The sequence below is a fragment of the Simochromis diagramma genome, unplaced genomic scaffold (assembly GCF_900408965.1).
Source record: "Simochromis diagramma unplaced genomic scaffold, fSimDia1.1 OVJJ01000293.1, whole genome shotgun sequence".
Lineage (NCBI taxonomy): Eukaryota > Metazoa > Chordata > Actinopteri > Cichliformes > Cichlidae > Simochromis > Simochromis diagramma.
The window spans coordinates 22,771,998-22,786,517 of NW_024386801.1; the positions used below are offsets into that span (position 1 = coordinate 22,771,998).

General features: G+C 38.8%; 1 protein-coding gene across 1 annotated transcript; it reads right to left on the minus strand.

The window, feature by feature from the left end:
• Window positions 1-612: 612 nt before the first annotated feature.
• hyal6 (hyaluronoglucosaminidase 6) lies at window positions 613-5,011 on the minus strand. Its single transcript, XM_040024911.1, has 3 exons — window positions 4,061-5,011; window positions 3,613-3,702; window positions 613-1,617 (listed from the first exon to the last, which is right to left on the minus strand). The coding sequence occupies exons 1-3, from the start codon at window positions 4,979-4,981 to the stop codon at window positions 1,129-1,131; spliced, it is 1,500 nt and encodes a 499-aa protein (XP_039880845.1). The 5' UTR covers window positions 4,982-5,011; the 3' UTR covers window positions 613-1,128.
• Between the last annotated feature and the right edge of the window lie 9,509 nt (window positions 5,012-14,520).

Genomic DNA, 14,520 nt, shown 5'->3' on the forward strand with positions numbered 1-14,520 from the left:
GTGATTTCTGTTGCTCAACTGATCCTGCCTGCTGGCTCTCCTCATCTCATCATTCCCATTTGCCCCCTTCTGAATGCATTATGTTTAGTAAAGATAAGCTATTTATTAGTGTTCTGAATCATATATCAAGTGAAGGTCTAACACATTGAAAACTTCACGTATATCACTCATTAAAATGATAGTGAGAACAGATAATTGATTTTAGGCAGAACTAATTCTAGTAAACTCTCTATCGCTTGGTTTAAGTAACTACACTCAAACATTGTGAATTTTTTATGAATAGTTAAACCATCACAAATACATTTCAAAACTCCATAGAACCCAAAACACAATGGTGGTTTAGAGCTACCAATTGTTTTCACTACTTTTTAGCTAAAGAGTGTTTGTTGTTTCAAAATGGAGAAAATGAAGCCTGATGCGTAACTCATGGGTGAACCTATATGTGTGTATGCTCTGCTTTTCATTGGCTTCAGTAATGAGCATTATAACTGCTTTAAAAGCCTTAACTTAAACACGTCCTTGACAGCCTGTGGAAATTTTTGATAAATAAGATAAATAAGTAAAAATAAATAATAAGTCTTCACTTATCCCGTGTAGCTCCCATTTGGAACAATCCAGATATTTGTCCAAAAATTAGAACCTACTGACTTTTGCATCATGGCATGTAAAGGGGATGAAAAGAATCTAGAACATATTATTCAAGAGAGAAACTTTATTTTGTTGCAAGAACTTCAAAATATGGAGTTAGTGACAATAAAGTTCCTGAAAACCAGCAACTTAAATTCATCATACAGAAAAAGTTTAAGCCCAATCCACTGAACTTAGAAAAGCCTATATGGATTACAGAATTTTTATATTTCTCTCCTCCCAGATTGTCATCATTTTCCCTTCAAATGGAAAGTAAGAGCACCTTGAGGCAACATTTTTGTGGTTTGGGATTATATAAATCAAACTGAATTGAAATGAATGCTGGTCAGCAGCCAACAGTCGGGTAAAGCTCAAAACAAAGACCAAAAAACAAAAACTCAAAAATATTGTTTAGTGGGAACATTATGGGAATCTAAATTTGGCATGAACTGTGGCAAAGACTTTACAGCAACTCTCTGGTCCTAAATAAAATCTTTGTGTCTACAATATGAGAGACTTGATAATCAAACAAAGTCCCAGGAATATGATGACACATAGACAGAAGAAATGGAGTGACAGGAGGAGCAGGATGTCTCCCAGCAGATTGATCCCCTGAGGGCGAAGTACCGGCACAGTGGGTTGGAGTGGGGGAGGAAGAGGAAGAGGTGGCATAGTCTGAGGTACCTCACAGTAAACACCTGTCCAGCCCTGGTAGCACTGGCAGGTAAACTTTTGCTTCATGTCCAGGATGTCGTGGTTGTTTAGGTGGCCACTGATGTGAAAGCGAGGGCCGCTGGGAGCTGAGTTGTGGTGGATGTGGAAGAAGCGTGGGTTCAGGTGTAGGTAAGTGTCTGAGTCCAGGCTCTTACGGATGCATCTACCGTTCTTTTTGCACAATGCTTTGCTGCACAGCTTAGCTGCTGATGTGACATTGATGACATAATGTCCCAGAGGACCATTGATGTACTTCTTCACCGTTAGGCAGTTTCTCTAGGGGAGGAAGGAGAAATTCTAAGTCAAACGTATAAGACGTTTATTAGAATAATATATTGTATTTAATTTTCAACAGCATTGTCAACACCATTAGCTTTTTTATTCCCTACTTTAAAGACATTTTCTTGTGCTGAACTGTCATAAAATATAAAGGCTGAGGACTAGAAAAGCACTAATAAATTATTCCCTCCAATGACTAATATACTGCTTTAAAGTTTGGAGGTGATCCAATGAAAACTAAAGCATTTGATTAATTTGAATAACCCTGACCTTTGACCTATGACCTTGAAGCATTACATAGTAAAATGGAGTATTTTATTATGTTTACCACTGTAATTTATAGACAAACATGCAGCCAGAAACAGAGTGAAACCGAAAGAAGCTCATTTCAAATCATTTCCCCTCTGTCTTATGAAAACGGCATTATTATGGGGCTCACCTCTAAATGCGCATGAGGACAGAGTGAAGAGTTTTAGGACAGTGCCAAAGTTTTGGCAGTGCAATAGGAGCATTGAGCCATCTGTGCAAAGTGCTGATTAGTCACTGCTTCTGATAACGTGACTGGTTAAAATATTCTCCTCCTGAAAGTGAGACTCTTGCAAATACATATACCATAAGGCCAGCCACAAAATTACTCTTCATAACTTTCAGTCACAAAACTGACACTGAGCCTCGTTATGTTAACATCTAAAGAAGTCTTTTGGCTACTGCAGACATTAGTAAATCTGGGCCCAAATGGGCCTTCTTTAAAATACCAGCCTTTATTATGAAGGGATATTTTCACAGGGTGTTTTTGTTTATAAGACCTCCATAAAACAACAGGGTTAGAACACACTCTGGCATGTTTGGCAGTCCATCGTCTTGTAGTTTCAATATAGCTAACATCAAGGCATCACATTGGAGACTAGTGTAAGGTCTTTGTTTCTGTGTTTTCAGACAGTAAAGGAACTGCACAGAAATTAGTGTGATTATTTTTCCGTGTTTTTTGCATGTACCACAGTGATTTTGAGTGGTGGTGGGCACTGCAGACTTTTCTTATGTTTTTTCCCCCCTTTGGGTTGCAATGTAAATTGTCATGCATTTGAGCTTTGACATGTGGTGTTTGCTTTTTAAATATATTCCTTGCAGTGCTTCTCGTGTCTTTTATATGTTAGGCCACTGTAGTGCAGCACAATTAGTTTTATTTTAGCAATTAACTTATTTTAGAAGGAAGTTCTTTTGTATTGTTTTATTTGGTGCTGCTTTTGCACATCAAGACTTTAGCTCATTTTGAAAATGGTGGCAGCAAAATGTCTCAAAGGTTGGGACAGAGACATGTTTACCACTGTGTGGTATCTCTCCTTTAAATAAAAGTCTGTGATTTTTGGGGATCTCTAGAGACCAGTTGCTGGTTATGTTCACACATGGCTTCTTCTTTGCATTATAGAGCTTTAACCTACATTTTTGAAAGGCATCCTCATTACCATCATCAATCCCAGCCAATCCACCTTAACTCTTCTATCCCTCTGCTGACGGTGGCCTCTAGAGGGTTTTCATAAAGTCGTCCTTCTGATGGTCGCCTTCATTACCATTGTCAGCCTTCAGTAATGGACACACAGGGCCTCTGTTGGCACCATAAGTCCAGCCAACCCTCCTGAACTCCATCTCTGGCACTGCCCCCCTGGTCAGCCTCCTGAAGTGGCCTGTCTTCTCCCCTGACCTCTTGACCCGGCCACCGAACTTTGTCTCCTCTGCTCACCTCCTGACTGATCCGGTGGCCGATGAACTATTTCATCCTTGTCGTGGGCCAAACAGTCAGCCCCCTGAATTGCTTCATCCCTGCCCCAGGCCACCTCCCAGCCCCCAGAACTACCTGATGGCAGCCATCAAATTCAAAATGAGCAAATATTTTTCTTATGATAATTTTTCTTTTTCTTTTATTTACATTTTACACAGCTCCTCAAATTTTTTTAAATCTGTGTTTCTATTTTTGTCTGTATGTCTAGCAGTTACCTGTGATTGAGCATACTCTGAGGATCCCCAAAGGACGACACCTGATGCTCCCAAGGCAGCGCTTTCCCCAATAGTATGAATCAGGTCACTCTTAAAGAAAAGGACAGGTGTATATTTTGCCAGTAAACACTGTTAACACTTCAATTTATGATGCCTTTAAAGAGATCCAGGAATTCTTTATATCCACCATTGCACAATCTATTAATTTTCTCTTGTCTACAACCATCTTTGTGGTAAATACTAGGATATGTTAACATCAAAAGAGCAAAGCAAAGCAGGGATAATTGTGAAGTGGATCATAAGGAAAAATGGTCCCCCAAACATTGCAAAACATTGCAGTATGTTGTATACAGCTTAATTATTAGGCCAATAGACACTTTTTTGCTTTTTAAATGTGTCCAGTTGGCACACACACCATGAAGGTGTAATTAAAGAGCTTAAGGCCTACCTCTGACAGAACTACAAAGGTGTAGGCATAGAATGGTCGGGAGTAGACAAACACAGGCAATGTGAAATCCGCACGTGCAATGGATGCAATCCTCATAGCTTCCTTGACTCGATAATGGACAAACTTGACTGTGTTAGAGGAGGACTTTAGCTCATAGTCTAGGTAGATGGATGGATAGAGGGCTGTGCTCTCCTTCCAGAGCCATATCAGATGGTCATTGCGAACATGTTCAACATTTGGACATTCCCCAGTGTAATGTTGTGGATGTTGTTTGTAGCCATAGTTGTAGCAGTCTGGAAACAGATAAAACCCCCACAGCCCACCTGGTCTGCGACCTTGAGCCAGTGCCAAGGTCAGATTCATGAAAGCTTGTCCAGCTCTCTCAAAGCCTTCCTTCGCTTCCTTTTCAACTTTGCTCTCTGGCCAATTTGGGTGAAGTTTTCGGATCTGTTCCCTGGACCTTTTGCGGTAGATGTCTTTAGAGCCCCAGTTTCTGACCCACTGAGGCCTCCAGTTCTCCCAGTCAATGACGCCTAAGCCTCGGAAATCTTTGTGGGGGATCAACTTGTCAATGTCAGCCCGGGCTTTTCCAAGATGTTTGGAGATGCTTTGGTTCTGCGGCAGGCCACCATTTATTGAGATCCCAGAGTTCGAGTAGTATGGGTAGTATCCCAGACGGCTGTGGTAGAAGATGGTGACATTTGGTCCACTTAGAGTTTCATTGAGGTTTGCTACAATATCAAAAATGCTAAGGTCCAAGTCCACCTTGAATCGAAGCCGACATGACTCAGTGGGAGCATTCCAGACTACAACGAAAGGCTTATGAGGTATCAGAGGTGGTTGGGTTGGTTTGGTCTGGTCACCATCAACTATGCAAACCCATAAGACCAGCAGCAGGAGATGGAGTGCCATTAGCACCATGGCTCTTGATTCCTCAAAGAACAATTAGTAGTCCTGCACAGAGAGAGAGAGCAGATATTACATTTTCAGAGGGAAAATAAATGCATTATGAGCTTCAATGAGCAGGAACAATCATGAAGCACATAAGTGATGAGCACTGAAGTGAATGCTCTAAATTCCCCAATAATGCAAGAAACAAAGCTACCTTGTTCTGCAAAGAGCAATGGAGTGAATATTGGTGCAAATCACGAGAGAGAGAGGGGCTGGTAAAACCACACACTTTTTAAACATTAAAACCACCAATATGAAATAGTTTGAGGAAAGTCTGTGGTGAATTAGCAAAGTGTCCTTTAAAAAAAATTGCAGAAAGAAATCAGAAAAGCCACAGTAATATTTTGTCATGAATTTAAAACATAGTTAAATTTAGTAGAAAGTTGTTAGTGCTTCTGGAGGCAGTGAACAACTTCTAAATGTGGATATCATCTTTTCATAAATTAACTTAAATACCTAAAAACTTAACTGTTATTTACTACTGCATGGCTCAAACACACTAACCCCAAAATGCAGACATACCTGTGAGTCATGGTGCAGGGGACAGTCGCATATTCTAGAGGTAAAACTAGCAACAAGCTTGATTTATAGTCACTCCAATGGCTGTATGCATGCCAACTGTGACATCACCATTTATGCTGGTATTGGAAGGCAATTTGCTGCATGCTTCTTGTGAATGAAAGAGATTGCCACTGAGTAAATTAATAATGAAATAAATTAGAGTACTTACAAGAAGAATTGAAATATGTTCAGTTGATGTGCCTTATTATTCATTCACTCTTCTATAGGATTATGGTCATTTAAAAACGACTTTTTAAAGTATTAAACACTGATCTTTAAAATGTTTTATATTTAAAAAAAAAAATTGTATTAGAAATTTCATTATAAAGACCTCGAAGTACACTTTGCAAGTCCTCCTTTTTGCATTAAGTAGTTCAACCCATTGTGGTCTCTGCTAACACAATGATGGTCATCAACCCAGCAACTCTCCTCACCCATCGTATCATAGATTTGCTACATAAAGGAAAATGAAGCACAATCCAAAGGGTTTAAAAATAAATATAACTCAACAAACTCAAAACACAACATGCATATTATTTTAGTTAACATTTAGAAGTTTTGATACTGCAAATGCTTACATTGATGCTTTCCCACTAGCCAACCAAATTAAATATTTATACATGTTGATGGTAAAACGCATAGACTTCAGTCAAAGCATAAGAATGTTTTAACAGAAATGATTGCAGTGAAATTAAACATTTAAATAGTGCTTATTTAAACTGCAAAATAGTAAAAGTGAATCAAAACTAGGTTTCATGAACTCAAAAATGTAACAGGAACTCATATTTAACTTAACAGTTTAAAAACTATATAATGCCTTTAAGTAAATATCGTACAAATATGACAAAGCTTGAAAATAGGTTGTCTGATATTTGCCTTTTCATAATCTTTTCAGTAGTGTCAGAATGAGACACTTACTTACTAAATTCTACAAAGTATGTTTGCTTTAAATCTACAGTAGAAACCCCATTGTATATATAGTCATGCACACATGCAGTAGGACAGGCAAACTCTTGTTTAGCCTTTTTCAAACTAAGACTGTTATTTTCTTCAATCACTGTTCTCTACAGCTTTTTATGTTACACCATCATCCACTAATTGCTCTTTGAACCCCTCACAAGCAAGTAATCATATTTCAGTTTTTCCAGAGTTAGGGGAAAGACATTGTGGCCAGTCTCTTAGGAAACATGGGTACTGAGGTTGTCTCCAAGAACGCATGGAAAATCTCCCATCATTCTTTTTTCAGGACTGTAACCAGAGCAGGGGAGCAGGAAACCACTGGTGGGCTGAGGCTTCTCTGATCATTTCTGCTTTACATTCATCTAAGAAAGCCCTGGATTGTTCACCAATGATTTTAATGGCACAAGAAGTGTATGATTTCAGTAGTTTTGGATCAGTAAGTTGAGAACTGCAGAAGCATGTGGTAGAGAAGAAGGCAGTTACAGTCACAAATAAGTTGTTGAAAGATTATCAGAAGGTTTCCTCCCACTCAGATTAAAATGCATTTCTTTAGGCAGTGTGTTTTGCACCAGCTTCAATATCCTGCAGACTGAATGTTTTTTTCTGGTGATGCTGATCCAAGACAAGCAGAGTGTGGTGAAGGCGCTCGGGCTGGTCTCCAAACCACTGAAAGCAGGAACCCCTGGAAACATGGTGAATTCAGACCACAAGAAAGACCCCCCAAATACAAGATCTGAGTATAAACATCCACATGAGATTCAATTTTATGTTTCATCACAGATGAATGCAATGGAACTGTGAGTGAGAAGCAACTGAATTCATCTGGTCCAGACTGGAACAGGAAGTAAACTGTTGTTGTCATGTGTCATGATTAACAGTTGGTTGATCCACCCTTTTGATCTAGATCAAAACATCTAAACAGCTATAAACTAACTATAACTCCTGGATATTTGGTATTCAATTTTGGTCAAAACTTGATTAGGCACAAAATGGATCCAAGTTTACTTTGTATATTTTTTCATTTTTAGGGAAACAAACTGCTTTGAAACGTGATTTAGTCACTGGTTATCACTTAGGTGATCTCTCATTTCATTAAGTTTCATCAACAGGTTGTTCACTTCATTATTTGTCTTTGTTATTAACTAATCACGTTCCCACTGGCCTCATCTCAGAACTCATTCTGGGTTTATAGCTTTAAATATTAACATATTCAACTCTACTAATGACCTCACTAAAGATCTTTTTTTTAAAAACATTAGCATTATTACCCTAATGTGTTTAATACACCCACCAATATTGGTTTTCAAAGCATTATTTAAAGGTTTAAATCATAATGTTGAGCATATCTGCATTCTGAAGTTAGCCCTGTGCTTTGATAGTAGAAGTAAAGTAAATAAAGTGTATTTATATAGCAACATTTCACAGACAGCTGTGACAAAGTGCTTCACACGAGAGGTAACGAAACACAACACAATCATAAATGCATCATAAAAGCCCTCGTCTAATTAAAAGCTTTATGAAATAAAATGTCTTTAGCTGCTTTTTGAAGGTCTATGAATTAATGACCTCAGTGTACAAAAAGAGGTGTGTGTGTGTGTATGTATATATATATATATATATATATATATATATATATATATATATATATATATATATATATATATATATATATATATATGAATCAAATCAGCAATATAGTGAGGAGCCTGTCCATGTAATGTCCATGTAAAATTTTAAAATGAAATCTAGATCTGATTGGGAGCCAGTGTAGCAACTTTAAAGCAGAAGTTATATGAGTTCCTCTGTTTGAGCGAGTCAGTAGTCTCGCTGCAGAGTTTTGGAGAAAAATAAAATAAATTTAAAAAGCAGATTCTTACTATCCGTTTTAAGTTTCGCTCCCACAAATAACAACTAAATTACTGAGACTACGCTTCTGCAAGAGACCTAAATCACCCGGTTGCTGTTTAATGTCAGGCATTGAACTGTCCGGTGCAATAATCAAGGTTTCAGTTTTGTCTAGCTTTAGCTGTAAGTAGGTGTTGTTCAACCATTGCTTAATGTTTTTTAAGCAGTCAATCAAAGCGGAGAGTTGGTAATCTTCAGAGGCAATATGGCTGAATATCATCAGCCAAAAGATGATAAGAAACATCAAGAAACTGCTGTATTATCTGGCCTAAAGGAAGAATGTATATTAAAAACAGAATAACTCCCAGCACCGAGCCTGTAGGAACTCCAGCACCATTCATTCAGACATAATCTTATTTGCAGACACACTAAAACTCCTATCAAAATAGACCAAGAGGGAGAAGGGGGGGCTCACCAGCAGAACAAGAAGGGGGTTTTGGGGAAATTTAGGCATTGATCTTTAATCTTATCAACTAAAAATTGAAGAAAAGACACACCAATACTGCACTGGGGCACGCAGTAAGCACAAAAAGCGAAACACCATATCAATGCATGTAATGTTTGACCCATCACTACCTGAAATGTTAGCAAGCAAGCAAGCAAAAGTCCTTTTCTGATAATGCAGATAATGCATTGCTGTGACAAAAAAATCATGTGACTAATGACAATGTCATGCGGAGGAGAGAATCATATCTTGTCTTAGGTGTTGTTTGTGTGTTTACCTTGTTTGGCTCGTTATCATCCACTGTACTACAAAGCAGAATAAGAGCCACTTTAAGAAAAAATAATAATTTGGGTCATTTTGAAAATAAAGTCGAAATTTCAAGATTTAAGTCAAAATACTATTGTTTTGTCCTGTAATGTTAGATATCAAACTGCACCACTAGAGACTGGTGCCGTAAAAAAGAAGAAAATGTTGTCCAGCAAAAGTCACGATTGCAAACTGATAAACATACATGTAATTTCCTGCTGCATTCAGTGATGTAAGTTTATGTGCTTTGTTCATTAAAAGGCACTTGTTCCTTGCTGAGGACTTGTTTGATTATCAGCCCCCAATACAACCACTTTGAGAATAAAATAACTATATGATAAATAATGGAGCCCTGAAATAGAGAAACCTGATTTAAAAGTGATACATGTCACTGAATAAAATACACACTAATGAACTTACTTTAAAACACATTTTAGTATACTTCAGTGCTAAATCATATACCTGTTACTTCCGATTTTTACTGAGAAAGTTCCCTGGGAAATATATCCTATAATCTTTGTAAACAACAAAATGTAAATGCTTAACCTGCAGAGCAATGATATTAAAGAGAGTGAGGCTTGGCAAATTTTGTCCAAATGGAGTGTACTTGCAATAAATAAGTTTCTTTCTTGTGAATATTTTAAATAAGTAGTTGCAAAAATGTTTCTTTCATCTCTGTTGTCATGCTGTGTGATGTTAGCATTGCTGGAAGCTTGAGGCAAAATCATATGTTCAGTAATATCTTAGCCTAACATTGTCAATCTGGCAAATTGTCAAATGAGTTGCCCAAAACTTGTGACAACCCAGTACCTACATATGATATAGACATTTTTAACTGTTATTGAATGATGAGTCTTTTTGTCTTTTCACACTGGGGCAACGGCAAAGGACAGTAGCTCACTGCCAGGCAGCACTAGATAAAACAGTCACAACTTCTCACAGTCTCGGTTAAGGGCAACTAACGATTTTCCACTGTTTTGCTTTTTAATGGCCACTAACTACCAAGCAAAACTTCACACTATTAGCAACTATGGAAATACTGATTCCTTGTCTAGTATCTGCTATTTATCGTTTGATGAGGTAAAACAGTTTAAAGAAGCTATAATAGCAATTTTCTTGAACAGATTACATACCTTCCCCTTCTTTACTGAATGTGCTTCAAATTAAGACCTGTTGGTGGATGACTGCCTCCTCTCTTGGTGTTGTAAAACTCAGAAAATCTCCATCTGATAAGCTGTGAATGATCTCTTTGTCTCTGCACCCAATTCTTTTGGGTCCCTGGGGTGATATCAGGGCAGAAATGCCTGAGTATTGTTTTGTTGTCCCCTCCTCCAACGTTACTCAATACTCACAAAGCCATCTTCATAAAGAAAGTCTTTAATAAATGCAACATATTGCCAACAGTTAGGATTAATTCATGGAGGGGTTTTGTTTTGAGAATTTCCTTAAATGACCAGATTTTAGATTTTAAGAAATGTTTTAATGTGAAGAAGAGAACACTTTAGAGCAACAGATGGTCAGAGCATCTCTATGACCATGTTCATTTACTCAGTCATGATCAGAGGTGGAGAGTAACAAAGTACATACCCTTGATTAATGTGTTGTAGTAGAATTTTTAAATATCTGTGTTTTACTTGATTATTTTTCCTTTTTCCTTTTAATCCTTACATTTTCACACCAATATCTGGACTTTCTACTCTTCACAATTTCCAAACAGGCTTGTTGCTTTTGGTTTAAGACATTTGAGGGGAGTCATTTTTTCAAGTCACTGCATGCCTTTATACAATCAAACTTTGAACCTAAACAGTAATACATGAAAGGCAGGAGGTTCTCATACACAAAGAGATGAAAGATGCAAAATCACGTAGTTTATGCATAATTTTGTCACGGTCCGTCGGTCCTCAAAGTGTGAGCTGCCATTTTTTTTTTTGCACTGTTGTTGCTCCCTATCCTCCACTTCCTCCTTTCCCAGTCTGTGTGTGTGTGTGTGTGTGTGTGTGTGTGTGTGTGTGTGTGTGTGTGTGTGTGTGTGTGTGTACCAGGTTTGGTGCATTGTCAGGACGTGGCCTGTTTCCCAGTGTGCCTTAGTTTTCTTGATGGCACTACTGCGAGGAAGAGGACCCAAACATCCATGTCTCATGAAGAATTCTTAAACAAATTCTGGAATGTGTTTGATAAAGGCTCTAATCCATACTCAGCGACTCACAGGCTATTTTCTTTAAAGCAATGTAAGAGGAGTGTTGAGGATTAATCACTCAACTTTTGGATTCTGGCTGAAGAGACAGGTTGGGAGGAAAAGGGCCTCTGAGGTGTTTTTCTGTACTTTTTAAATAATGAACTAAGGAGAATTAGCAGCTAAAGAATTACCTGCTTCCCTTGATGCTCTAATTTCCATGTTTGTACACATAGGTGGCCATATGCACCACCCTAAGGGAGTCCAGCTCTGTTCCCATAACATAACTGGCCTTTGCAGATCAGTTTATTAGTGAGGATAAAACAGGAGTAACACATTTCCTTCTCTGTGTACCAGTTAAAAGTCTTGAAGCAGCATTTTGGACCAGCAGAAGATGTGACAAGGATGACTGGCTAATACCAAGGTATAACAAGTTACAGTAATCCAGCCGAGTTGTAATAAAAGGATGGATTACTGTTCTGAGACCATTTTTTAACAAGATGGGTTAAATTTTGGCCAGTTACCTATGCTGAAAAACCTGGATTTCACTACTGCTCTCACTTGACTGTCAAACCAAAAATCACTATCCATTTTGAAACCCAAATGGTGACAGTGGCCGTTCCATACTGTGCTAGAGGGCCAGTGTCCACGTGAAAATAACCCACCAGTGACACCTGGCCGAATAGACAGAACCTCTGTCTTATTTTCATTAAAATTTTAAAAAATTAAGAGTCAACCAAGTTTTCACTTCCTCAAAGACAGTCATTTAGCACTTAAATAGAGTAGTAATTTTTCTCTTTTAGAGGCATATAAACCTGCATCTCATTTGCATATAAATAGAAAGCAGTTTTGTGCCTCCTAAAAATAGAGCCGAGGGGCACGCGATATAGGGGGAAAAGCAGAGGTCCAAGTATTGATCCCTGTGGTACGCCACACAAGACTAGAGCTGAGGAGGATCTGAAATCCAAGAAGACTGACACAAAAAGTTTTCTTAGACCTAAACCACTGCAGAACAGTACTACAAATGCCTACACAGTGTTCCAAGTGAGATAGTAAAATATTGTTATACACCATGTCAAAAGCAGCTGTTAAGTCCCTGAGAACGAAGACCACATGATCTCCTACATCTGTAGCCAGGAGGATGTCATTAACAACCCCAAGTATAAGATTCTGTGTTATGCAGAGATTTAAAACCCATCCATCCATCTTTTTCCGGTTATCTGGGGCCGGGTGGTGGGGGCAGCAGCCTAAGCAGAGAAGCCCAGACCTTCCTCTCACCAGCCATCAACCTCCATCCTCCAGCTTGTACGGGGGAACACTAAGGGGTTCCCAGGGCAGCCGTGAGACATAACCACTCCAGCGAGTCCTGGGCCTGCCCTAGGTCTGCCCTGGGGCCTACCATCATTTGGGACATACCTGGAACACCTCACTCAGGTGCCCAGGACGTATCCTGTGCCCGAAACACCTCAACAGGTTGCTTTTGATGTGGAGGAGCAGCGGCTCTACTCTGAGCCCCTCCCAGATGGACGAGCTCCTCGCCCGATCTCTAAGGGAGAGGCCAGCCACCCTTCAGAGGAAGCTCATTTCTGCAGCTTGTATCCGCAATCTCGTTCTTTGGGTCCCTACCCACAGCTCGTGATCATAGGTGATAGTTGGGGGATGATCGACCAGTAAATTGAGAGTGTTGCTTTTACACTCAGCTCTCTCTTCATCACGACGGACCAGTTCAGCATCCGCATCACTGCGGCTGCAGCACCAATCTGTCAATCTCCTGCGCCCTTCTCCCATCACTCTTGAACAAGAAGTGATGGTTTTAGATGTGTCCTTGATCCAACACAGCTGATTTAAATGGCTAAATTACCTCCTCAACATGTCTTGAAGTTCTCCAGAGGCCTGGTAATGAACTCATCATGTGATTCAGGTGTGTTGACCCAGGGTGATATCTAAAACCTGCAGGACTCCGGCCATCGAGGCCTGGAATTGCCCACCTCTGCTCTACAATGCTTCTTTTCCCACCATCAACCAAGGAAGAGAAAAGCATGAGAAGACCACCATCTAGTGGACATTAGGGTACTTTAGCAATACCATATAGGTGGCAGTAAAGTAAAAAGAAAACAACAACAAAAAAAAAAATCCCAGCTATTTAATAATAAAATTGTAAGTACAACAATATGATTACCGAAATGTACTGAACATGCAAACAAAATTCGATAGCTTTGCAATAAAATGTTTAGGTGAACTATTATAAATTCATATGATATTGATAGTATTACACGAATTCTAATAGTGTAAATACAAAACAAACAATGAAAAAAAGTATATAAATTCCATCTTGGTTTTGCATCATCCCTTGTGCTAGAAATCTCTTCTGTCTCTATTTAGCAAGAACAACTTTCCACCCCCAACCCTCTCCACCATCTGTTGAAACTAAGATAAACTAATCAGCTTTTTAAATAACATTTTAAGCAAACAAGACTTTTTACAGGATAAAATCCTTGGTCCCAAAAATGACTACCAAAGTTTTCAATTACTGAGATCCTGCTTCATGAGAACATCGTAGATTGTCGGTGCTGCTTCTTTGAAACTTGTGACCTTTGCTCAGTGTTTTATACTGCAGAATGTAGGAGCAGCTGGTCTCCAGATTAGTGTTGGTGTTAATGCCACTGATGTACTTGCTGCATGAAGACAGGTCCTGCATGAGACTGTCTGTCCATTTGTCACCTCAGCATTCACAAACTTCAACATTTTATTTGTTTACCATTAAAATATAATTTAGGTTAATTTGATTGTCACAGCAGAGCATTAACATTGTGCTTCTCGATATCAACATGTCTTATACAATGAACAGCCAACACATATGCTTCTGGACTGGTCTTCTACAAACCCTTAAAAGGCACCTTGTTGTGTCTGGCACTAATATGTTAGCAGATCAAGTTTTGAAACTTGAGCGTATGAGATGTCACCTATCACTGTAGGCTCTGTTGGTAGTTGTTCACCACTACTGACTGGAATAATAAGGACTGTGGATATGTGCCATTCTGAGCATTTTGCAGAACACCAGAAGAGTAGAAACAGTAGAAAAGCAGAAAAATGGTTAGTGGTCAGGTCACGGAATCAGGTTTAAGTACTTAATTAGACAACTATAAAGATGTGACCTGT

Bases quoted from the DNA above. Each gene is read 5' to 3' on its own strand.
- hyal6 (XM_040024911.1), bottom strand. From the start codon at position 4,981: ATGGTGCTAATGGCACTCCATCTCCTGCTGCTGGTCTTATGGGTTTGC. The intron at 3,703-4,060 runs GTAGGCCTTAAG...CTTTTCTTTAAG, and splicing joins CCTTTGTAGTTCTGTCAGAG to AGTGACCTGATTCATACTAT. The intron at 1,618-3,612 runs GTAACTGCTAGA...TTCCTCCCCTAG, and splicing joins CAGAGTATGCTCAATCACAG to AGAAACTGCCTAACGGTGAA.